Source organism: Chelonoidis abingdonii, chromosome 17, assembly GCF_003597395.2.
Source record: "Chelonoidis abingdonii isolate Lonesome George chromosome 17, CheloAbing_2.0, whole genome shotgun sequence".
In the NCBI taxonomy this organism is placed as follows: domain Eukaryota; kingdom Metazoa; phylum Chordata; order Testudines; family Testudinidae; genus Chelonoidis; species Chelonoidis abingdonii.
In genome coordinates this window covers 7,050,968-7,076,710 of record NC_133785.1, presented here as the reverse complement: position 1 = coordinate 7,076,710, position 25,743 = coordinate 7,050,968, and the positions used below count along the sequence as shown (strand labels likewise).

General features: G+C 46.7%; 1 protein-coding gene across 3 annotated transcripts in view; it reads left to right on the top strand.

The window, feature by feature from the left end:
* FAM120A (family with sequence similarity 120 member A) overlaps positions 1–25,743 on the top strand; it is a 128,932-nt gene that overhangs the window by 15,589 nt on the left and 87,600 nt on the right. For all 3 annotated transcript variants that reach the window (XM_032799578.2, XM_032799587.2, XM_075073219.1), the window contains exon 3: positions 5,413–5,495. In XM_032799578.2, coding sequence (XP_032655469.1) covers positions 5,413–5,495 — 83 coding nt within the window. The remainder of the gene's footprint in view (positions 1–5,412; positions 5,496–25,743) is intronic.

Below are 25,743 nucleotides of genomic sequence, written 5' to 3'. Positions count from 1 at the left end.
ACTGACTCCCAGGAGCAGAAGGGGACCCAAACTTCTGATGGCATCAATGCCTTCCCAAGCTCCCCCGGCACTGAGAGAGCAGAAACTTCTGCTGACACCACGTGTGCTGCAGGAAGTAACAAAGGCTCCCTATGAGGGCAGGCCAGCTGCTAAGGCCCCTTTGGGGGCAGTGGAGCCCCACCAATCCCCCCAAGACAATGCAGCGCTCTCGATCTCTGCACTGCGAATCTCAGGTGTCGCAGACCAGATCCTCTGGGGCTCGCCACAGTCCACCTGGCATTGGTCCTCTCGATACTGGCACCAATCCTCACTCCAAATACTGGTGGTCTGGTGGCGACGGACAGCAGGCAGACACGGGGGTCGATGGCTCCACCGTAGTCGCCGGAAGGGGATTCCTCTAGCACAGAAGGGCAGTTCAGCCCTTCGCCAAGACCTCATCGGCGTGAATGGGTACTTGAGGCCGTGTCAACGTTTACAGTGCTGCCTTGGCAGCATGGCCAGTGGCCATATTAGAGTGCGTGGGGCATGCTGGTGATGATGATGCCCCCTTTGCACCACTCATCTGCTTGGAGCAACAGCTGGCAGCACTGACTGCACCGGGCTTGGTGCATGAGACTCGCTCGGAGGTCAGGGTAGTGGAGACAGCACCCACCCCAAAATCCCCCTTCCCCATTGGGGATGATGCACTTGAGCCTCCACCGGTGGTACAGTTGTCGTCCTCATCCCCAGATGAGGCAGTCACGGTACCCTTGAGGATCAGCCTCCTGGATGAATTTAAGGAAAACCAGGCCGTGCTTTGACGGGTGGCCGAGAATTTTGGCCTACAGGTGAAGGAGACGGCCGAGCAGGTGGACATTTTGTTCAGTGTCCTCTCAGCCTTTATCCTGGCGTGTGTTGCACTACCAGTGCACGATGGGGTCCTGAAAATTGCCATGGCCCTCTGGCAAACCCCATTGTCCATCCCTCCTACCTCCAAAAGGGCCGAAAAGAGGTACTTTGTCCAGGCTAAAGAGTTTGAGTACCTTTATATCCCTCCACCTTTGGGCTCACTTGTTATCTCGGTAACCAATGAAAAGCAGGGGCACACTAAAAATAATGGAGATATCCTATCTCCTAGAACTGAAAGGGACTTTGAAAGGAGGTCAGACTAGATGATCATAATGGTCCCTTCTGACCTTAAAGTCTGTGAGTCATCGAGTCCAGCCCCCTGCCTCCACTAGCAGGCCCAAGTACTGATTTTTGCCCCAGATTCCTAAGTGACCTCCTCAACGACTGAACTCAGAACCCTGGGTTTAGCAGGCCCATGCTCAAACCACTGAGCTATCCCTCCCCAGTTCAGCTCCCAAAAATAGAGGCCAAAGGACTGGACCTTTTTGAGAGAGAAATTTATTCAACAGCCGCCCGCAATTCCTGGTGGCAAACCATCAGGCCCTCTTGGGCAGATACAATTTTAACTTATGGGGCTCCCTCCATAAGTTCAAGGAGTCTCTCCCTCAGGGTCTGGCCCAGGAATTTGGCAACCTGGTGGAGGAGGGCACTGCGGCAGCTAGGTGCTCTCTCCAGATGGCATGGGACATGGTGGACTTGGCAGCTAGGATGGTTGCGGTGGTCATGAGGCACAGCTCCTGGCTTCAGATCGCCGGCCTGTCCCAAGAGATGAAGACCTCTATCCAGGATCTCCCATTAGATGGGAACGGTCTCTTTTCAGAGCAGACTGATGGGAGGCTGCATGGGTTAAAGGACCCTCAGGCCACCCTTTGCTCGCTGAGCATGCATATGCCACAGTCTGCACGGAAGCAATTCTTCCACCCCATTGCCAAGGCCTTAGCAGCCTCATCAGGGGTCTGCAGGGAGAAGGGATAAAGACACGAGCTTTAGTCATCACTGTCTTTCCTCCTCCCACTTACCCGCACAGCTCAGTCTTGCGATGCATCCCGGGGTCCAGAAGCGCTCGTTTTGAAGGTGCTCTCAAGAGTGATGCCCCAGTCAGTTCCCTGGATCCACCATGTTCTTTCCTGAATTGTCTTCATCTCTACAATTCTGCCTGGTCGCAGGTCACCTCCGACTGCTGGGTGCTGGACATAGTATCTTGGGGCTATACTTGCAATTTTCGACTGCCTCTCTCTCTCAACCCCCTTTTTCTCCATCTCTCTTCAAGGACCCTTCTCATAAGCAACTCCTTGTCCAAGAGATCAAGAACCTCCTGCATCTGCGGGCGGTGGAAGAGGTCTCTCAGGACATGAAGGGAAAGGGTTCTATTCCCTCTACTTCCTAATCCTGAGAGCAAAAGGGGGCCTCAGATCCATTCTGGACCTGCGTTGCCTCAACAAGTCTCTCAAAAAGTTTAAGTTTTGCATAGTCTCCTTGGCCTCCATCGTCCCCGCCCTGGATCTGGGAGACTGGTACGCCGTCCTCAACTAGAAGATGCATATTTCCATTTTCTAAGGTCACTGATATTTCCTCTCATTTCATAGTGGGTGCATGCCATTTTCAATTTATGGCTCTGCCCTTTGGCCTCTCATCAGTCCCAAGGGTGTTCACAAAATGTATGATGCCAGTGGCTGCTTACCCGAGACATCGAGGGGTCCAGGTCTTCCTGTACTTCGATAACTGGCTCATCAAGGGTAGGTCTTGGGAGCAAGTGCAGAGAAGCCTCAATCTGGTCCATTCCACCTGCTGCAACCTGGGCCTGTTAATAAGCGAAAAAATATCCTCCTTAACGGCTGTCCAATGAATAGAGTGCATTGGGATAGTTCTTGACTCCACGCGAGCCAGAGCCTTCCTTCTGGAAGCCTGTCTTCAGGCCACGTGGGACCTGATCTTCCATGTGAAGAACCACCATCTCACCACGGCTCACACCTGCCTGTGGCTGTTAGGTCACATGGCTGTATGTATGTAGGTGGTCAACCATGCTAAGCTCCACCTCTGGCCTCTGAAAGTGTGGCTAGAGTCGATCTACATCCTTTGATTGGTGGTTGGACCCTAAGTTGGTGTTGGAGGGAGTTCTCTTTGTGACCCCATCCCTGTCGCTGACCCTGGTCTCTGATGCTTTGGACCTGGGCAGGGGAGCCCACCTGGGCGAGCTGAGCCCCCAGGGCTGCTGGTTGCGGGAAGACCTGTCCCTTCACATCAACATCGGGAAGCTCATAGCGATTCACCTGGCCTGCCAGGCTTTCTTGTCCCACCTCAAGGGCAAGGTGGTGCAGGTCCTGACAGACAACACTACTGCGATATATTATATCAAGTGGCAGGATGATGCCAGTTTTTGGCCCTTTGTTAAGAATCTCTCTGCCTTTTGGATTTTTATGTGGAGCATGCAATTCATCTGATAGCTGCACACTTTTCTGGAATCAGGAATGGCCTGGTGGATTTCCTCAACAGGCTTTCTCATCTTGCCACAAGTGGCCTTTCCATCCAGAGGTGGTCAGCATAATCTTCCAGAGATGGGGGATTCCCAAGGTGGACCTGTTCATGTCCAGGCAGAACAGAAAATGCCACATGTTCTGTTTTATCTGTGGGATAGACAAGGGCTCCTTGTCAGATGCCTTTATCGTTCCTTGGTCGGGGGTTCTGATGTATGCCTTCCTGCCAGTGCCATTGATTCACAGGGTCCTTGTGAAGATCAAGCAAGACAGGGTGAGAATTATCCTAATAGCCCCTGTGTGTTCTTGCAAGCAATGGTTCAGCACGTTGCTGAGCCTTTCAGTAGCTGCTGTGCTGCAGCTGCCCCTCTGTCCAGATCTGCTGTCTCAGAACCATGGCAGCCTTTTGCATCCGAACCAGGTGACGCTGCGCTTGATGACTTGGCAACTGCATGGCTAAGTGAAGATGGGTGAGCTTGCTTGGCAGGTGTCCAGCAGGTCTTGCTGGGTAGCAGGAAGCCCTCCACCAGAGTGACTTACCTGGCCAAATGGAAAAGGTTCATGTGCTGGGCCCTGAAATGGTGTGTTCGGGCCGAGCAGGGCCCACTGCAGGAGATCCTTGATTATCTGCTACACCTCAAACACCAAGGTTTGTCCTGGTCATCGATCAAGGTCCATATGACTGCTATCTCGGCTTTTCTTCCTCTGTTCCAAGGCAGGTTGGTCTTCGCTCATGACATGACAGCAACCTGATTACAAAGGTTTTTGACAGGTCTGGGGCGTTTCTACCCACGCATCCAGGATCCTGTCCTCTCTGGGGACCTGAATGTCATGCTGTCAAGGCTCCATGGAGCCTTCCTTGGGCTTGCTCTCTCCTACTTCTCTCCTGGAAGGTTTTATTCCTGGTCATGATAATGTTGGGCCACAAGGTGTCCGAGATTAGGGCACTTACTTCGGAGCTGCCCTATACGGTCTTCTACAAAGATAAGGTCCAGCTGTGACTGCACCCAGTGTTTCTTCCCAAGGTCGTTTCCCAATTTCATACAGGCCAGGACATATACTTACCCATCTTCTTTCCAAAGCCTCACATGTCAGATGAGGAGCGCAGGCTACTCACCCTGAACATCAGGAGAGCCCTGACCTTCTACGCAGATAGAACAAAGCCATTCCATGAGTCAGTGATGTTCACTGCAGTGGCAGACAGAATGAAAGGTCGCCCAGTGTCTGCGCAGAGGATTTCATCCTGGATCACGGCCTGCATCTGCTACTGCTATAAGCTGGTGAGGGCATCTCCGCTGGTGATCGTGACAGCACACTTGAGTAGGGTACAAGCGTTGTCAGCAGCCTTCTTGGCACAGGTATCAATCCAAGAGATCTGGTCGTCTGTCCATGTGTTCCCGTCTGATTATGTGCTTACCCAACAAGCTCGAGACAACACTGGCTTTGGCAGAGCAGTCCTGCAAGCTGCAAGACTGTGAACTCTGAGCCCACCTCCATTGATGCTGCTTATTAGTCACCTAGAATGGAATTGATATGAGCAAGCACTCAGAGTTACCTACCTTTTGTAACTGTTGTTCTTCGAGATGTGTTGCTCATGTCTGTTCCATTACCTGCCCTCCCACCCCTCCATTGCTGGCAAGAAGGAACTGAGTGAGAGGGCATATGGCCAGCGGCGCCTAATATACTGCTGCATGAGCGTGGCATTCAAGGGGGGGCCATAACTGGCCTTAGGGATTCTGCTAAGGCAAAAATCTCCAACCGCGCACATGCGTGCTTGCCCACCTAGAATGAAATGGACATAAGCAACACATCTCAAAGAACAACAGTTACGAAAGGTAGGTAACAGTTTTTAAATTAGGCTTTATGAAATAATAGATTTGTTTACAAACTTAATTCCTCCCCTGCCCCCTAGGATAAACCTATATGTATATGGGTTTAACTGCAAATCTGCTTTGCTGCATCACAGTTTTGCTGCAGAATCAATTTATGCAAAGTGTTTGATTTTTAAAGGTGTACTTTTTTTAAAAGTTCTGCATGTTGTATATTCTAGGTAATCACATTCTTCCTGATGAAGATTTGGCTTCCTTTCATTGGAGTTTACTTGGTCCAGAACATCCACTAGCTTCACTTAAGGTACAAACCTAATCTGATTTTTAGCAGTTAAACATTATAGTCGATTATAGCAATAAACCACAGCAGTCTGTGCTTCATAGGCAGCTGATTCACAACTTAAGTGCTTTTTGAGGTACGATAATGAAGACTAGGCACCTTCAGCTCCTCAGAAATACACCAATAGCTTTCTAATGACAATTTGGGTGCAAGGTATGGTACTTCAGTCTGCACAACTTTTAATGACCTACTTCCACTGTCATTTACCTCAATGCTAAAATTGGCCCCTTATCTGTAATAAAATATATTCAAAATTTTGTACGTCATTTAAAAAACCTTTTAAATTACTTTGGACATCTAATTCCTCTGATTTCCCATGAGTTTGGCTGTCCTGTCTGTAGCAATTCATGGCTCAGTGACTGGTTTAATTCTTACTTTCTGTTAAATACTAACTTAAGAACCTTTTTCTGCTGAGAGTTAAAAGTAATAATAAGCCAAAAATTGCTGCTGATAGGGCAGCTGGGTTCACTGGGAGATGGAATGATGGCAGTAGTTCAGAACTGTCACTTTTTCCTCCTCTTTACTCCAATTTACTTAACTTTCCCCCCAGTCCTGAGCTGTACAGCTTAAGCACTCAACTTTCTGACCTACATTTTAAGTTAAAAATCGCCTTGCATTTTTTTGTGTCAAGTATAGCCTGAAAAAAATGTCAGGCAACTTTTAATGAAAAGCAATTAAAAAAAATCACACAAAAAAAAGTTGCTTTACTGTCTCTTGAAAACTGGGGCTGGGTAACCAAAGTAATACTTTGACATGCCACTGCAAGAGAGGTAGCAGTGGCATTTGTAATGGAAACAGTAATTTTCTCTGCCATCCCAGCTAAATGTGGAAGTGGTGGAGGACTTTTCAAGCTAAAGCTTAATTTAGAAATTTAAATTTGAAGATAGATTTAAGGCTTCCAATTCAGTTATTAAGCTGAAAAATTAGGGGAGGAAGAGAGGGATTCCTGTCTCTTCAGAATAATCTTTTAGTCCACTGGTTCTTAAATCATCGCTGGGAAACCATCAGAGACCCACAGAGCCTTTCTCCATCCCTTTAGCTAGATTGTTGGGGAGGGTTATTGATCCATGAAAGGATCATTCTGTGATGAAGTCCGCGGAATGGAAAAAAGTGGAATCAGTAGTTAGTTTAGTGGAAGAGAAATCCTTAGAGTTGTATAAATCCATCTTTGTTTTGTTATTTAAAAAGGCATAGCGATTTTCCTTTTTGTTTGACAGCCCAGATATCTACCCGTGGGAGCTGATTTACAGGTGTAACGTTACTCACAGTCAAAATAGCCAATTCAGAATATGGCTTTCAATAATATGACCACAGTCATGTTCCATAAGATACTTGCCAAATATATGCTAAATTTTACTTGGTTATTAGGAAAACAAAATCATTTTAATTAACGTGTTTTCCGCCTTGTTTTGCTTTTAAATTCACTTTATTCTTTATTTAAAAGACTCCAGTCACATACTTCCAAAACAGTTGTGTTTTTTTTTTACTCTTCAGTTTCTCTCAACGGCTTTTTTGCTTTTTCATTTGACAGATATTGCCTTCCTGAGTTTCCAAGAGAACTTACTTAACATGGCTTAACATCTTTAGTTCCATTTGACATAGTAGCATCAGTGATGTCATTGCAACTCTGGGAGTAGTGGGTTTTTGGTTAACTGCAGATATGGCAAAAACAAAACACAACATTTATATTTTTTCCAGACACTACAAAAACCAACCAACCAACCAACCCTGCCAGGCACATTTACAAGTCATAGACTTAATAAGATGAGAGGGGCTAGGCACTGTCTAGGTCTTGGAGCAATGACCTTGGTGAAAAGCCTGGTGTGTCGTTCAGATGCTGGAAGCGGGAAGGTGCCGTGATTCCAAACCAGATCACTATACCTTGATACAGCTTGGGAGCTCAGAGTGGGTTTTTTTTTGTTTGTTTGTTTGTTTTTTTTGCATCAGTTTATGGCCACTGTGAATTTTTATTTGGCACCCTCTATAGCTGCAAGAAGCAGGGACCTTTCATTCCCTCTCATGAAAATTTGGGATTTAGAAAATTTCCTGTCATTTTAACAATGTAAAGACAGTGTCTTTTTTTATTTATTTATTTATTTATTTTTTTTTGAGGTGCTGGTTACCTATACTTCCTTTGACTTTAGTTGGAGCGCCTCAGCACTTCAGAAAACTGGGACCGGGTTTTTTATCAAGAAAAACAGAGACTTGATAAATTAGGGTCCCTTGAGTTGTTTTCTTTGTGAAATTCTCTGCCCTTTTTATTGTGCAGTAGCAAAGTAATAGTGCTATAAAGAATGAAGCTTTACTTATCAGCCCTCTCAGAAGCATGAAATAGAGGCAAAACGAGCACCAATGTAGTTGGATAACATTTAATAATGGTACTTTCTCCAGTGTGCCCAAGAATTAGCAGAGTGAGGTGGGGGGGAAAAAAAACCCTTTTTCAAAGGTTTAACTGGTCGAACCAACTCAACTAGAAGCATCTTGAGCAATAATTTGTGGAGGTGAGGGAGAAGAATCAAAACTCCAAGCAGTAAAATTCTCAGAAAAGAGAGCCCCCAACGTCTCTTGGCTCCGTTGCTAGCTGTTCACTTCTAGAAGGTTTGAACCATGCTGTTCAGACTTTGCCCTCATTCAGTCAGCTAGAGACAAGTGGACAAAAAGCCTTGCCCTGCAGAGGACCACAGCAAGAACCACCTTCCCTTTGGAAAAGGTGTGGAGTATTGTGGTTAGCTTAAAGGGAAGAGATCTGAACTGCTATTGTTCCCACAAAGGAACTGTTTAGACCGTAAGCCCTTTGGGGAAGGGCTTTGGCTGTTTGTGTTTGTAAAGTGCCTGGCACACTTTCAGTGCTACAGATAAATAATCATGTTTGGAATGAATGAGATTAAACATCCTTCTGATCATTAGAGAGTAATGACTTCCTGAATGGCACCTGGAGCAGGAAACTGATTTTAGGTTGAGAAGGGGCAGGAACCACTAGACGCAGTGAGAGAGAGTTCAGCCACAGCGCCTGCCTGAGAAGGCTGGAATCATACTACTACATTTTTTTCAAATCGAGTAATCTATCATGTACTGCGTACAGACTTGTTTTTGAACGGACCTTTCAGGGGAAATAGAGAAGAAAAGAGCTCTTATCTATGCAAAGACTACTGAGTACCTGAGACATATTTGTAGCACCCAGTGATCAGTCATAATAATGGCCCTTCTTTTGCAAAAGCCTGGAATGGTCACCTGATTAGAGGATAGAGCATATAGATTCACAGCTCTTCATGTAGCGTTGGGGCTAGGGGAATTGGCACCTTTTCCTCCACTGGACTGATCTTTTTGCCCTGGAATGAGCTGGGCTGGGCGATCCAGGAGAATTTGACACCAGTGAACGGCAGTTTCCTTGTATGTCTGTAAGGAATGTAGTCCTAGAACTTAGCCCCATTGTTACTTTGCTTCTGAAGGGGTTGGCCCCAGGGGGAGGATCTGGCAAAGCTACACTAGATCTGCCATCCTAATCGGAGGTATATTGTCCTCCAGCTAAGGCAATTCTAGAGATCAGCTCACCAGACTGTGTGCAGCCACAGGACTCGGTAGGCAAAGAGACTGATTACAAAGGGTATATCCTAACCTAAAAGAAATCTAAATGAAAAATATTCCCTGATGACAGTTTCTGTATGTACCTTAATAGAGCCATAGTCATTTAGGCTGAATAAACAGCTGAGCATAATCCCTGCTTTACAGTCCATTTGAATCTTTATGGGTCATTGGAAATCTATTTTGAGAGTGGTCTCATCTACCTGGAGATGTTGGACGCTCTTTTGGAATAACAATGATTAAAAAAGAGAGTCCTGCGCCAGGGCATTGAGCTGCTAAGGCTCCTGTGGTTTAGCATGACCGGGATGTTTAGCCATGTCCTTAAAAGCTTCTTTTTGTTCTCCAAGATCTCCATCTTTCAGATTAAGGGTCCAGGTCAGCTGTTCAATTAGAGTAAAAAGAACCTCTCTTAAACAGCTTAATCTTCATGGAATCCTAACTCCTCTTCCTTGGGTTGACGTATTCCGTATCATCCTGTAAATTGGTCATCTCCTCTTCAGAAAGCTGAACCCATGGGTGTTGTGCACTTCCAGCCTCCAAGATTGGTAGATTCAATTTCAGATGGGTTCCAACAAGCTAGGATTAAGGCCTCTCAGAGGTTATTTTGTGGTCTAAAAATCACTAAATGACAAAGAGCTGACAAAGTAGACTATTTCTGACTGCACCCTTTGATGACAGGAAAGGTTGAAGATGCATGAAAACTAAGGACCATGTGTGTTGCATCTTAATTCAGTTACCCTTAGTCTCATCAAAGGTCCATCTAGCCCAGTATCCCGTCTTCCGACAGTGGCCAATGCCAGGTGCCCCAGAAGGAAGGAACAGAACAGGTAATCATCAAGTGATCCATCCCCTGTTGCTCATTCCCATCTTTTGGCAAAGAGGCTAGTGACACGATTCCTGCCCATCCTGGCTAATAGCCATTGATGAGCCTCTCCTGTTTGATTGGGAACATGGATATTGCCACGTCTGATCAGAACAGTGTTCTATCTAATGCAGTATCCTATTTCTGACAGTGGCAAGTAGCACATGCATATGGAATAACCAGCGACAGGAGAAATTTCTTTTATAAACTGTAAGTTTGAGTTTGGCTTAGGCACTGAAACATGTAGGTTTATTTCCCTTAGGGGAAAAAAAATCAAATATAACTAGACATTCTCCTGATTTGTATCAGTGTCTAATTTTTTTTAAACCTTCTAAATTTTTTTGTCTTGGTATCTTGTGTTAGTGAGTTCCATAGATAAATTATGTATCATATGTTTGGGGAGAAATATTTTCTTTGTATCATATTTAAATACCTTTTAAATTCCATATGAATACCTAACTGTTTTTGTACTTTGGGTGCTTTTGTTTATCCTCTCATTTTACCTTGGAGCAATGACAAGATTGCTGCTGAGGGATGTAAAGCACTCTTATCCCCTTACCCCATAGTGGAACACGTGACTTTAAAGGCTTTTAAAAAGGACACTGTCATCTTAATCTGCCTTTCTGCTTCCATCTCATAGTTCTTTTTTATCAACATGACGAGATCTTTCTCATGCATTGCTTTCCATACAACTTCTTAAAGTTCTCTCCAGTAGAAATGTTTTTTCCTCCTCTCTTCTTTCTCCACCTTCCTCCCACCCTATAGATTCTAGCAGGGGTTTTCTTTCAGCTAGTGGAGGGAGGTCTTCATTTCTTTACTTTCCCCATCTCATTTTCTACTGCTGGAAAAGATGTTCTTCTCACTCCGTTTCCTTCTCTTCAGGAAAAGGACACTTATTCTCACCTCTGAAATCAGGTTGAGTAAACTTCCTGTCAGTTAGGTCTGGTCTGCACTTAAATTTTAGGCTGATATAGGGCTTATCTACACTACCCACTGGATTGGCAGGTAACGATCGATCCAGCTAGGGTCGATTTATTGCATCTAGTATAGACGCAATAAATCGACTGCCGAGAGCTCTCCCGTCAACTCCAGTACTCCACCAGAACAAGGAGTGCAACCGGAGTCAATGGGAGAGTATCAGCTGTCGACTTACTGCAGCGAAGACACTACGGTAAGCAGATCTAAGTATGTCGACTTCAGCTATGCTGTTCAAGTAGCTGAAGTTGCGTATCTTAGATTGACCCTGCACGGTAGTGTAGACAAGCCCATAGTTACATCAGTGATGGGTGTGAAAACTCCACGCCCTTGAGCAATGTAGCTATGCTGACCTTAATCCCAGTGTAGCTGCAGCTAGGTCCACAGGAGAATAATTCCGTCAATATAGCTACTGTCACTTTGAGTGGTGGAGCTCTTATGTGGATGGACAAAACCCTTTAATTGGTGTGGGCTGTATCTGTGCTACGAGGTTATGCTGTCCTAGCTGTATAGTCCCTGCAGTGTAGGTGTGCCTTTAGACAGTGGTGCTGAAGACATGAGGTAGTGGTGGCATACATGTGCTTCATGGGTGCTCAGCATGTACCTAGAACATGTTCTGGGACCCATTTGGTTGTAAATGCAAGCAAAGAATTTTTATTTTTAGGCTTAAAAAGTAAAGTGGATATATATTGCTCACCTGCCATTCAAATGGATTGCTGTAGTGCAGGGGTAGGCAACCTATGGCACACGTGCCGAAGGCAGCACTCCAGCTGAATTTCAGTGGCACTCACACTGCCTGGGTCCTGGCCACCAGTCCAGGAGACTCTGCATTTTAATTTAATTTTAAATGAAGCTTCTTAAACATTTTAAAAACCTTATTTACTTTACACACAACAATAGTTTAGTTATATATTATAGACTTATTTTTAGAAGGTCTCTTTCTATGTTAAAATGTATTACTGGCACGTGAATCCTTAAATTACAGTGAATAAATGAAGACTTGGCACACCACTTCTGATAGGTTGCTGACCCCTGCTGTAGTGAAACATAACACATGAACACTGAACAAGTAGTTCAGGAGGTGAAGACTTCTGAATCCAGTTGAAACAATATGAGGACTTAAATAGATAGAATATGAATTCAGGCCTAGGCACAGATTAACATCCTCAGCCTTACAAAAGTTCAATGGAATCATTAATTACTATAAGTTGTTAGGATTTCGGTTTTTCAGCCCCTCCAAAAGGTGGCTTATTAGCTTACTCTTTATCACAGACTCTTGTACCGGGGCTTTGTGTTTTGTGGAGTATTATTTGCTCTGCACTTACTTTCCATGACACTGAATTTTTGCTGTAGTTCCATCACTTATATATGATGTGATATTAGCTACTCTGGCCATTGATTTGGTTTCATACAATTATTTACCACAAATAATTCCCATTAACATTAAATTCAGGTTTAGCCCGTGGTTTTATTATTTTCTGGTACCATTGTCTTGGAAAGTGTTTGAATTCCTTTCATCCAACAGTTTTAGAATAAAATTTAGTTAAATACCTGACTTCTGTAGCAGCAACAGCGTGTATGCTGAAACTCCTTTGTGGACTTTTATGGATTTCAGATAGAGGATGAAAATTAAACCTGTTCCAGGATTAGAGTTCTGCTTCTGAACTACAAGTTGCCAGGTGTGAAGTCACTGCTTTCCACAATATTATCAGAGTACTGTAGTTACATTGGAAATATTGTGGTACTATTTTTGGATAAAGTGTATCTTATGCTGATGTAATGTATTTTTATCTTATGGCTGCAGGACCTGTGGTGATGAATTCTGGCTCAATTTCTGACAAAATGTGTATGTAGAATTAGTTTCCTTGCCCTTCTTAATCTTTCCAAAATGTACCAATAAAGCACTTTCCTTTTCTCTTTCAAATCTGGAATGTGAAGAGGAGATGAGAAGAGATTAATAAAAGCGGGAGTTTTCTCTTTGGAAAAGAGATAAGGGGGGATATAAAATCATGACTGGCATGGAGAAAGTAACTAAGGAAATGTTATTTACTCCTTCTCATAACACAAGAACTAGGGGGTCACCAAATGAAATTAATAGGCAGAAGGTTTAAAACAAACAAAAGGAAGTATTTTTTCACATGATGCACAGTCAACCTGTGAAAGTCTTTGCCAGAGGCTGTTAAATCATAGATTATTAGAGTTGGAAGGGACCTCAGGAGATCATCTAGTCCAACCCTCTGCTCAAAGCAGGACCAGTCCCCAACTGGCCTCCTTAAGGATTGAACTCACAACCCTGGGTTTAGCAGGCCGAAGCTCAAACCACTGAGCTATCCCTGCCTCCCCCCTGCCATGTTATGTTATGAAGGCCAAGACTATAACAGGATTCAAAAAATAACTCCATCATAAGCTGGTTCGTTTATAAGCCCCTTCCCTCCCCAAGATGGATAAGTAAAAATGGAAAATTTTTATGACCCATTCATAAGTCGACCCTATAATTCAGGGGTTGGGTGGCAAACTTTGGCTCTGAGGCCATCAGGATAAGCTGCTGGCAGGCCGAGACGATTTATTTAACTCGAGCGTCTGCAGGCATGGAGGTAAATCTAAGTAAACAAAGTGTCCCGGCCCGCAAGCTGCCTTTCCTGATGGGCCAGGACAGCAACTAGTGGTGAAAATTTTTTGGGGGGCGAAGAGAAGCTGGGGGTCTGGGGAGTAACCCCTGTGACCACCCCAGACATGACCCCACCCCTAGCCTGGGACCCCCACTCTCTCCCCATCCGATACCTTCCCACCTTACCTGGGGCAGGGCAAGGGAAAGATGTCTTTGGCCTGGCTGCAGCCTGCTCTGGCAGTCCAGACCGGGTGGCGTGGCCACAGCCTGCTAGCCCCGGAGCTGCAGCTGCCTTGGATGCTGGGGAGAGAGCAGTGTGGCCAGAAATGGAGAGACTCTGGCTCCGCCTCTTCCCTTCTGGCTCTGCTGGCTGTGCTGCCTCTCCTTGCTCACTCTGTTGGGTGGAGGAGCTGTGTCCCACCTCTCCCTCTTTATACTCGTTCATAAGCCAATCCCCTTCTCTGATGCTTCCTTTTTACTGAAAAAATTCAGCTTATGAATGAGTATATGCAGTAGTTAAATTAATGGAGAATAGGTTCATGGATGGCCAGGGATTTTGCCAGGAATTGGGAATGGGCGACGGGATGGATCACTTGATAATTACCTGTTCTGTTCGTTCCTGCTACGGCACCTGGAATTGGCCACTGCTGGAAGACAGGACACAGGGCTAGATGGACCTTTGGTTCTGAACCAGTATGGCTGTTCTTATGGTAACTTTTATGTTTTCAGTTGGAAAAGAAATCAGGACCCTTCCCAAATATTTTCCATTTAAAACCTCTTTCTGCTATATCTCCTGTTTAGGAGACATTATTTGGGTGAGAAGAAACCACTTGATGATTATTCAGTAAATTATGATTTCAAGGCTTATGACTTTGGTTTGAAACATGCTGAGAGTATCATAAAAAATAAGTTTGTATTAAACACTTAAAATTTTTAATTTTGTTGTTGCTGAGACTGTTTCCTAATTTTTCTTTGCTTCTACTGTTTCTTCTTCGAGTGATTGCTCATATCCATTCCAGTTAGGTGTGTGCGCGCCGCGTGCACAGCCGTCGGAGAAACTTTTACCCTAGCAAACACTCCAGCGGTCGGTGGGCGCCCGAGGGCGCACCATGGCACGCATAAATACCCAGCCGATCCAGCCACCCTTCAGTTCCTTCTACCGCCCATGTCGCGTTGGAAAGTGGAGTGCAATTACCTGACCTCCGCATTTCCCTAGCTAATTCGCTCGTTTTTGTTCTTTGTTACTAATCGTTCTTGTTTTACATAGTTAATTAGTTTATTGACAGTTTAAAGTTATAGTTGTAGTAATAGTTTCGCGGGGTGGGGCTCTTCCCCTACCCGCCCAGTACGTAGCCATGCCTGGCTCGCCGGGCTTTAAGCAGTGTTTGGCCTGCAATAGGCCAGGCCGACAGGAGATCCCACGACTCCTGCTTAAGTGCCTGTGGGAATTGCACTTATCTTCTAAGTGCCCCATTTGCAAGGCATTTAGCTGCGCACGAGAAGGAACGGACGCAGACTCCGGCAGCTCCTTATGGAAGCGGCATTACACCCTCGCCGGCACCGAGTACTAGCCCAGTGAGTGACGCCGCCCCTCGGCACCGAGCACCGGTCAGCACCGCGAAGGCTCCTCGGCACCGGGCGCAGCGACGCCGAGGAGACCCCACGCCGCCCCTCTCTCGAGTCGAGTCGGCTAAGCTCGGACGGGCTCCTCTCACGCCCGCACCGCAGGCAGAGACTGCAACCAAGCAGACCGCCGCACCGCCTCGGTGCGGCGGCGCCTAAACCGGCCCCGTTGACTCCAGCCCCACGAGGGCCGTCGAGTCCGGCGCCTGGGAAGCTCCCCGGCAGCCGCGTGTCGAGCTAAACCTTGCCTGCGACGCCGGAGACTTTTCAGCGGCAAGAGACCTCATGCCCGACGGAACCTGGCACGGCCTGTGCCTCGGCACCGCCGGTCCATCGCGACTCACCAGAGGCAAGCCGCTCTTACCACAGCGCCTGTCAGCTTCCGGAGGCCACCGCTTGAGGCCGCCTCCCCTGGTCGCCGCTCCCACATCTCGGCTTTCGCTCGGGCACCGCACGCGCGTGCGGCATACCGCTCACACACACGCCAGTCCTCTCTCACTCCCCGTCCCGATCGCGGCACTGGTCAGCTCCCGGCAACGCTGCATGGGACCGGCGTCACAGAGGAGCCGATCTCGCATAAGGCGAGCCCGGTCAGACTCTGACCGGCACAGGAGCTGGTCGCTAGGTCCCGGTCGGCTCGTGGTACTCGACCCGTACCGCACCGGTCCCGAAGACCTCCAAGCTGCTCGATCATTGGCACTTTGGTGCCCACCGTTTGCGGCTCCTGGACCGGCTGGTTCAGGAGCTAGCCTCCTCGCAGGCCGGTAGGTACTACTATATGCCGGAACCGAGATACCATGACAATGGCGCGGGACCTGTTTACTAACGCACTGGCGGAACAGATCACCTCCATTTGCTTCATCCGCCTGCCCACCCCTTACCGTCCTCTATCAGGGAACCACCTTCACGACGCAAACTCTGGCACGAGTGCAATCCTCTCACTCGCAGATGCCATAGAGGAATTCCCGCTACCTAGAGGGGGAAGGGGAATTTACTCCCGCTATTCTCCAACCCCTCAGTCCAAGGGACGGCTGCTGACCGATTTCTGACTTCGCGGGGACTCAACAAGTGGCCACGCAAAGTTGGAAGTTCCGCATGGGCTCCTGGGAACTATTATCAAGCCTTGGATCCTGGAGACTGGTACGACCGCCCTGACAGAAGGACGCGTACTTCCACGTAGCGACTCCCCCTGCATCTTAGGAAGTACCTTCGTTCACAATCACTCCAACACCACTTCAATTCGCTGTCCCTCCCTTGGCCTGTCCTAACGGCCCGCAAGCGGTCTTTAAACAAAAAGCATGGCAGTCGCCGCCGCCACCTTCGCAGGCAAAAGATACATGTCTACCCGACTGACCGACTGGCTCATCCAAAGGCTCCTGCAAGGCCCAAATCAGCATCAGTTTCCGGATCACGGACCTCTTCGGGCGTTGGGCCGCCTCCCTCAATGCAGAAAAGTCCACTCTCATTCCAACACAGAGACCTGGACTCATCAGGAGCGACCCCTGGACTCCCTCCCTCGCCAGAGCCTACTTACCGCAACCCGCTTCCTGGCGATCCTTCACTCAAAACACACCAGCGCTGCCAAACCGTCATATAACTCAGCATCGCACCTGCCTCGCTCTTCTGGGGCATAGGCATGCATGCACATATGTCACCTAAGTTTGCAGGCACGCAGCGCCCTTAGACGGGCTCCACTCGGTCTTCCACCCGCCAGGCGACTCCATGGACGTGCGCTCACGATCCCTCCAGGCCCCTACGCTCCCTCGACTGGTGTTGGATCGCTCTGTTGGTGCGGGAAATGTCATTCATAACCAGCAACCGTCACTTAACCCTTACGACGGACGCGTCATCCCTCGGCTGGGGAGCCCCATCTAGGTCGCTGCAGACCAGGGCTGTTGGTCGCGACGAGCTCAACCCTCCATATCAATGTCCGAGAGCTGAGAGCCCCGTCGCTAGCCTGCAACAGACATTCCAACAGCACCTTCATGCCGGTGCTCCGCTACGGACCAAACAACGGCCATGTTAAGCACAAGCAAGGAGGACCCGCTCGCTCCCCTGGTGTCGGAGGCTATTCAACTTGGGACTTCTGTATAGCCTCCAGGTGGAATCTGGTGGCAATCCCTTCTCCCAGGAGTCCGGAACAGCCCTGCGCGGATCGGCTGAGCAGTCCCTCCTCTAAAGAGTGGTCGATCCGGCCGGACATCATTACTCCTGTCTTCCAGAGGTGGGGGTTTCCCCTCCGTAGACCTCTTCGCCTCCCCTCGAACACGAAAGTGCCAGGAGTCTGCTCCAATTCCAGGGCCTCTCCCCCGGATCGCTGACAGGACGCGTTCCACCTGCCCTGAACCACCGCCTAGGCTTATGCCTTTCCTACGTTCCTTGGGGCACAGGGTCCTGCTCAAAAGCTCCGCAGGGACAGGTCGCGCATTTTATCTTGATTGGTGCCTGCGTGGCCCCGGCAACCCTGGTAACACCACGCCCTGATGCTGTCGGTAGCCCTTCAAATTCCCCTCCTGTGTCCCAGACTGATTCACAAAGGGAGGACCACCAGGGAGACTCGTTTGCCACCCAGACCTGCGATCGCCTCCACCTCTACGGCATGGCTCCTGCATGGTGAACGCTGATGAGTTGCCGCGGTTCCATCGGTGCAGCGACCTCCGAGTAGCAGGAAAGGCTTCCACCCCCGACCGGATATGTGGGCCAAATGGACACGCTTCAACGGCCTGGTGCAGCACGCACGAGCCTCTCCTTACACGGCGTCATCCGACATACTTAGAACACCTCTGGCACTAGCAGGAGGGCCTGGCGACTTCCTCCCTTAAGGTGCACTGGCAGCGATATGCACCTCCTCCGGAAGGTTAGATACCGGTGTTTCTCACCCAGTATTAGCTTCATAGAGGGCCTGGAGCGTACTTATCCCTCCCGCATCGTATCACACGCCAGCCCTTCTGGACCTGAACTTGGCCAACAGACTTATGTACTGCCTGGAGGCCGCTTGCGACTTGTTACGCTGTTTCTAACCGCTTGTGGAAGACGGTGTTCTTGGTGGCAGATCACCGCAGCAGCAGCGGTCTCGAAGAATTTCAAGAAGCCCTCACCCCTCCCCCCCTCGCCCCTGTGAACCTCCGCTAACTGTCTTCCCATAGAAGACGAGTAGTACAACTGCGACCCTACCGGCATTCCTCCTAAGTGGTGTCTGCAACTTCCAGACTTAGCCCCGACAATTTTCTCTCCGGTGGTCTTGTGCCCGAAAGCCGCATCTTCTCCGAAGGAACAGCAGTCAACACACCTTGATGTGCGCAGAGCACTAGCTTTCTATGTGGAAAGGCCCAAACCCCTTCCCCCCCCCCCGAAGGGTCTCCCCGCCCCACGTGCAACAGCTCTGGTGTGGGCCATTGCGGAGCGCATGAGGTTCTACCTGTTCCTCCAGAGGATTCCCTCTTGGGTCACGGCCTGATCACACGTGCTACGCGCTTAGCCTTCATGTTCCCGCTCGGGACGCTAACGCGCCAGCCACCAGGGCGCAAATGCTTGCGGGTGCAGCGGCCTTCCGTGGCGCACTGGCCTTCTCAAGGGGACGTTGCCGGCCGCGGATCTCGGTTCATCGGGTCTATTTACAGTAGCAGCCCTACACCAGTCGTGTGAGTTACAAAGTCTGAGAAGCGAACGCATGGCCTTGGGAGTGGCGGTACCTCCAGGCTGTCGCGGGACGTCTCAGTCTCCGACCCCTTTCCGCTGTTCTAGCGTAAGGCGGAAATCCACCTTAACTGGATGGATGATGAGCAGTATCGAAGAGAAAACAGGGTTACCACCTTTGTAACTGTTGTTCTTCGAGATGTGTTGCCTGCATATCCATTCAGAACCCACCCTCCTTCCCACTGTCGAGTAGCCGGCAAGAAGGAACTGAAGGGTGGCCGGGTCGGCTGGGGTATTTATGCGGCGCCATGGTGGCGCCACTCCAGGGGGCGCCCAGCCGACCCGCTGAGTGTTGCTAGGGCAAAAGTTTCTCCGACGGCTGTGCACGCGGCGCGCACACACCTAACTGGAATGGATATGAGCAACACATCTCGAAGAACAACAGTTACAAAGGTGAGTAACCCTGTTTTACTAACTTCTCAATTAGTCTGTTCTTTAAATGTACTTATTAATAAACTTTTTGTATTTAGAAGTTTTACAGTTTATCTTAAAATAGAAAATTTCAGAGTTTACATTCTAGTGAAAATGACATTGATGGTTTAAAAGGTTCTTGGTGTACGTAACAAAGCAACTTGACCTTTTTTGCTAAGATCAGGAAACAGCTTTTACTTATATTTAATTTTGAGAGAGATCTGAATTTTTGTTCTCAAATTGCTTTCTTAAAAGCTGTTGAAATATTAGATTCACTGTGTATGAGTAACTGTTTCCTGTTCCCATATATAGACTGGATGGTTGTTAAAATAAAATCCAGATATCTGCAGGCTAAATTTGCAGTATGTATTTATAAAGGGATCTCATTTTGACAGCTAAAATGCTCACGTGAGCTGTTTGTGAGGTACAGTAACTGTCCTGCAGTTCTCAGTACTTGTTAACAAATTACTCATATCAGAATGACTACACAGCTGAGGTTCTTGTGTTAAGCTTCTGAGCATGCCCACTGTTGTGAACTAGATATTTCCGGAGTCTGAACGGGATGCTTGTATACTTACATTCTATGCCCTCTCTCCTCACAAACCTGGCTACTTGAAGTTTATTAAATATTACTGTGTTCTGGAAGTTATATAGAATTAAAGATGGATTACTTGCTTTCACTCAGCCTAATGGATTTGTAAGGAAACATTGCAGAAAAATGAATGTCAGTTTAAGCAATAATTTAAATAATTTAAAACATGCTTCTCAGTATCCCTCATTTCTCTTGAGAATGAGGACAACAGATGTGCTGAACTCAAGTAATTAGCATAAAATAAAAAGTGTCCAATTTAGCGATCAGTACAGTTGGTTCCATAAAGGACTACAATAACTTTGGTTGGTTCACAGCTTTTTGTGTTCTGCTTTTGGGTCTGGAGTGGACTATGTTGGGAAAGCTCTTGGCAGCTTGTATAGCTTTTTCCAATCACAGCAACCCACCTCTGCTGGGCTCAGCTGGAGAACATGATTAATCTTTTCCTCAAGTTTTTGTTGTGGGTGTTGGAGAAGGGTTACATATTTTCATTTTGATTGATTCTATTATCAGATCTGTTTTTCAGGTGTCAGTTTTTAGTTCATGGGTTCAGAACTGCTTTTCCTCTGGTATCCAGTAGATGGCATCAATGTACTACAAATGCTTCTGAATCCTTTTTTTTGTCGGCAGAGGTGCCATTCTGATTCCAGCATCAGACTCCCATGAACAGTTAGTGTTCCAAGTTTATCCTTGTGTATATCAAATATTTAACCACTCTTCACCGTGTTTGTGCTTACACTAGAGTGAAATACACAGAATAGAGGGGGATTTTTGTTTGAGTATACAGGTTGGTGAATGTGCATTAGTTTTGCAGTAATGGTACTTAAAAAAAAAAAAAAAAAAAAAAGGCGGGGGGACGGAGTTAAAAATTCTGGGGCAAATCCTTTCAAGATTAGTAGTATTTACTGTTCAGTGACTCCTAGTACTACAGATGTTGACATGGGTGTGTTTAGTAATTGTTACTTTGTCGTTTAATCTGAAATGGAGACAACATCTATGTATGGATGTTTTGAGTGAAAGTTGCTTCCATATTTTTTTAATTAGAAAGCATTAATATGATTTGACTAGCTGGTTATAACTGCCTCCTAATTTCATGTGGTTAGTCTAGGAGGATTATTCAGAAGCCATAAGAGCGACAACCATGAGTTTATTATTTAAGGATTTTAATCCTCAAGATTTGTCTTGAATTGATGATGGAGCTGCGAGGGGTGGGAGGTGGGTAGTGGTTCTCTTTGGCTCCAAGGGTAGAACTGAGACTGGAACCAAGCAGAGTAATTTTGCCAGAGAAGATGATCTTCCACTCTACCTCAGGGGTGATTACTCAGCCTTAACCAGAGATGAAAGTTCATTTTCTGCTACACAGAGTTTCTGCAGGGTGCAGTGAAGGTGGGGGACCAACAGAGAGTTGATCATAACTCCCGGATTTTCTGGCCAGGGTCTTGGCAGATTTTAGAGTAGACTAATGGCTGCTCTAAACTCTACCAGCTTGCACTGGTCCCCAAAGATTGGTTGTTGTGAAGTTCTCCCACATACATGTGTATAGGTGTGTGTGTGTGTGTGTTGGAACAGAGGTTCCCAAGGGCTTGCCTCTGGGAATTTCCAGAGTGCAGTGTACTTAACCCATGCACTTATGCCTGTGAAGGTCGATGTAGGAGCCAACTATCCAATTTCTACACCTGTTTGTGGCTCCTCTATGTCAGGGGACTCACTATCTGGGAAGCTTAACTAGTTTTCTCACTCTGTGACACCTGAATGATGCAAAGGAGATGAGCAGACCAATACAGCCCAGAAACTTTTCCCTTGGTATGACAGAGCAACAGAAGCTTTCTGCCCTGTTTCCACTGAACTCTGACATTATTGCTACCCTTAGATACAGGCAAATCTTATCTTATGTGGGGGTTCCGTTCCACGGTTAGCGCATAAAGCGAAAACCGCGTGTACTCAAAATTACATCCCCAAGCCCTTTAAATCCTGCTCGCAGCTCCGGTGGCTGGGCCAGGGCAGCATTTAAAGGGCTCCTTCGGGCTCCCTGTGCTGCCCTGGCCTGGCCCCCAGAGCTGCGGGCGCGATTTAAAGGGCTCCATCAGGCTTCCCACTGCGGTGGGGATCCCGGAGGAGCCCTTTAAATCCCGCCCGCAGTGTTGGCAGCCGGACTGGGGCTGGCATTTAAAAGGCCTGGAGCTCCATGGTGACTGGAGCCTCGGGCCCTTTAGTTCGCCCCAGGGGCTACCGGCCACCTCTGCAGCTGGGAGCCCCCTGGGTGATTTAAAGGCCCTGGGACTCCCAGCCACAGCTGGTGCCCCAGGATCTTTAAATCTTGAGGCCACGCCTCTTCCGCTTGAGGCCACCCCTGACTCCAGCCCTACAGTGTAAAGCTGAAATCGTGCATGTTAAATGCGCGTAAGTTGCAACAGATCTGTATTGTGGAAGAGGAGCTACATGGGGTGGTGGTATTACCATCTCTTCTTTGGATTTTTCAGTCAGAGAGAGGATCTTTTGCTGCACAATCTGAAGCTACTCTTGGCTTCTCAGACCTCTTGGAACCAAAATTCTCATGGAACTGGATTTCAGTATGCCCTGAGGGCCTGATCCAGTACCCGTTGAAGTCAGTGGGGAGTCTTTTCTTTCAATGAGAGGGCTTGGAGCAGTCTCCTACTCTGTTTTGCAAGTTCCATGAACAGCTCCATCAGCATGGGCCAGAGACAAATCTATGGTCCTTATGACCCAAGTAGCAAATTTCGAAGAGAGGGACCATCTTTTGAGCAAACGTCCCTTACCTAATCAGACAGCTAGAGAATATGGGAGTCGTGCACATTTTTTTTTTTCAAAGGACGGTTGAAAATAACATTCCCAGGCATTAGGATCACAGACATAGGGAGGCATTCAAACAGTTACAAAACAGATCACATATTCTCCAGTTCTGAATTGTTTGGTCAAGTGCCCAACCATGTTCTTCAGAATACATTGGGACAACTAAATGTGCAAGAAGAGCAGCCAGTTGTGTTTGCATTGAGGTGTCTAAATGGAGTAGAAAAAAAACACACCAGTTTGCAAATGAGATAGTGGCAATTGGTAATTCAAAGCACCTTCCTCTCTATCCAGTTTTTAACTTTAAGCATCTAAATTCTATGATTCTATAAATCCTTGCAAAATTCGAGCCAAAGTGATTTATTAGTCTAGCGTGGTTCGGCAATGTGGGTTTTGCCCACATGCTCAGGGTCTTAATGATTGCCATATTTGGGGTAGGGAGGGAATTTTGCCAGAGACACTGAGAGATTTTTGCCTTCCTCTGCAGCATAGGGCACGGGTCACTTTCAAGTTGCAACTATTGTAGATGGTGAATTCTCTGTAACATGAAGTCTTTAAACTGTGATTTGAGGACTTCAGTAACTCAGCTAGCAGTTAGGGTTCTCTTACAGGAGTGGATGGGTGAGGTTCTGTGGCCTGTAATGTGCAGGAGGTCAGACTAGATGAACATGATGGTTCCTTCTGGCCTTAAAGTCTATGAATCTGTGAACAATATCAGGTTCCCACACGTATGTGTGAGAGTATATTATAAGAACATAAGACTAGCCATATTGGTTCAGAAGAATGGTCCATCTAGCCCAGTATCCTGTCTTGCAACAGTTGCCAGTGCCAGATGCATTAGAGAGAATGAACAGGGCAATTGCAGAGTGATCCATCCCCTGTCATTCAGTCCGAGCTTCTGACAACCAGAGATGATTTAGAGGTGTCAAGAGCATGGACTCGTGTTCCTGACCATCTTGGCTAATATCCATTGATGGGGTGAGGGATACCTCAGTGGTTTGAGCATTGGCCTGCTAAAACCAGGGTTGTGAGTTCAGTCCTTCAGGGGGCCATTTAGGGATTGGGGCAAAAATCTGTCTGGGGATTGGTCCTGCTTTGAGCAGGGGGTTGGACTAGATGACCTCCTGAGGTCCCTTCCAACTCTGATATTCTATGATCTATGCTCCATGAACTTATCCAGTTCTTTAAAAAACGCTATTATACTTTGGGCCTTCACAACATCCTTGGCAATGAGTTAACACTGTGCATTGTGTGAAGTACTTCCTTCTGTTTGTTTTAAACTTGCAGCCTATTCATTTAATTGAGTGACCCCTGGTTCGTGTATTGTGTGAAGGGGTAAATAACACTTCCATATTTGCTTTCTCCAAACTATTAATGATTTTAGAGACTTCTATCATATTCTCCCCCCACCCTAATCTTCTCTTTTCTAAGATGAACAGTTCCAGTCTTTTTATTTTCTCCTCATATGGAAGCTGTTCCATATTCCTAATGATTTTTGTTGCCATTCTAATTCTAATACAGATGCCCCCCCCCCGACTTACACAGTTGTTCCATTCCAGAAAGCCTTGCATAACTCGACTTTTGCATAAGTCGGAAACGTATACCCGTATGTTACGCAAAAATTTCGGCAACTCGAAAATCCTATTTCTGGCTTATGGAACTTTTTCTGTAAGTGCGAATTTGCGTAAGTTGCATCTTGTATACCCAGGAGAGTGTCTGTATCTTTTCTGAGATAGAGCAATCATAACTGTACACAGTACTCAAGGTGTGGGCCTACTGTGGATTTATATAGTGGCACTATGATTTTTTCTGTCTTATTGTCTATCTCTTACCTAATGGTTCCTAGTATTCTGTTAGCTTTTTTGACTGCTGCTGCACAGTGAGCAGATGTTTTCAGAGAACTCTCCACAATGCTCCAAGATCTTCCTTGAGTGGCAACAGCTAATTTAGACCCATCATTTTGTGTGCCTAGTTGAGATTATGCTTTCCAGTGTGCAGTATTTTGCACTTATCAACATTGAATTTCATCTGCCATTTTGTTGCTCAGTCGCTCAGTTTTCTGCAATAGCTGTTTGTAACTTTTCGTGGTCAGCTTTGGGCTTAACTATCTTGTATAATTTAATCCCGTCTGCTAACTTTATCACCTCACTGTAAACCGCCTTTTCCAGACAATTTATGAACAAGTTGAACAGCACTGGGCTCTATACAGATGTTTGGTGGACCCTAGTGTTTATCACTTTGCATTGTGATAAACAACAGTTTATTCCTACCCTTTGTTTCCTATCTTTTAACTAGTTGCTGATCCATGAGCGAACCTTGCCTTTTATCGCATAACTCCTTACTTTGCTTAAGAGCCTTTGATAAGGGATCCTGTTGAAGGCTTTCTGAAAGTTCTAGTACATATATCCATTGGATCACCCATGTCCATATATTTGTTGGTACCCTCAAAGAATAGTAATAATTTGTGAGGCATGATTTCTCTTTACAAACGCTGTGTTGACTCTTCCCTAACATATGTTCATCTGTGTGTATGATAATTCTGTTCTTTACTCTAGTTTCAACCAATTTTTCTGGTACTGAAGTTATTCTTATAGTCCTATAATTGCCAGGATCACCTTTAGAGCCCTTTTAAAAAATTGGTCATCTTCCTGTGGTTTTTTTTGTTTGGGGTATACACCCCTATTGTGGTGTTTTTAAATAGTTTCCTGGCAGCTTGCAGGCATGTCACTCTTGTGACTGTTCCTTTTCATTTTTGTTTAATTAGCTTCATTTTTGTGTTCCCCTTTTTGAAGTTAAATGCTACTATGATGGGTTTCTTTGGTATTTCCATCCTACAAAGTTGTTACACTGAAGTACATTATGATTGCTGTTGCCGAGTAGTTCAGCTATACTCACCTCTTGGACTAGATCCTGTTCTCCCTGTCAGACTGAATGTGCGCGCACCTGAGAGAGAATTTTAGACAGCCAAACACATCTCTTTACTCACTTTTATGTACAACATAACTTGATTAAAAATCCTTTGTCTTTACCATCACCTGGAATCCAGTTTGTGATACCA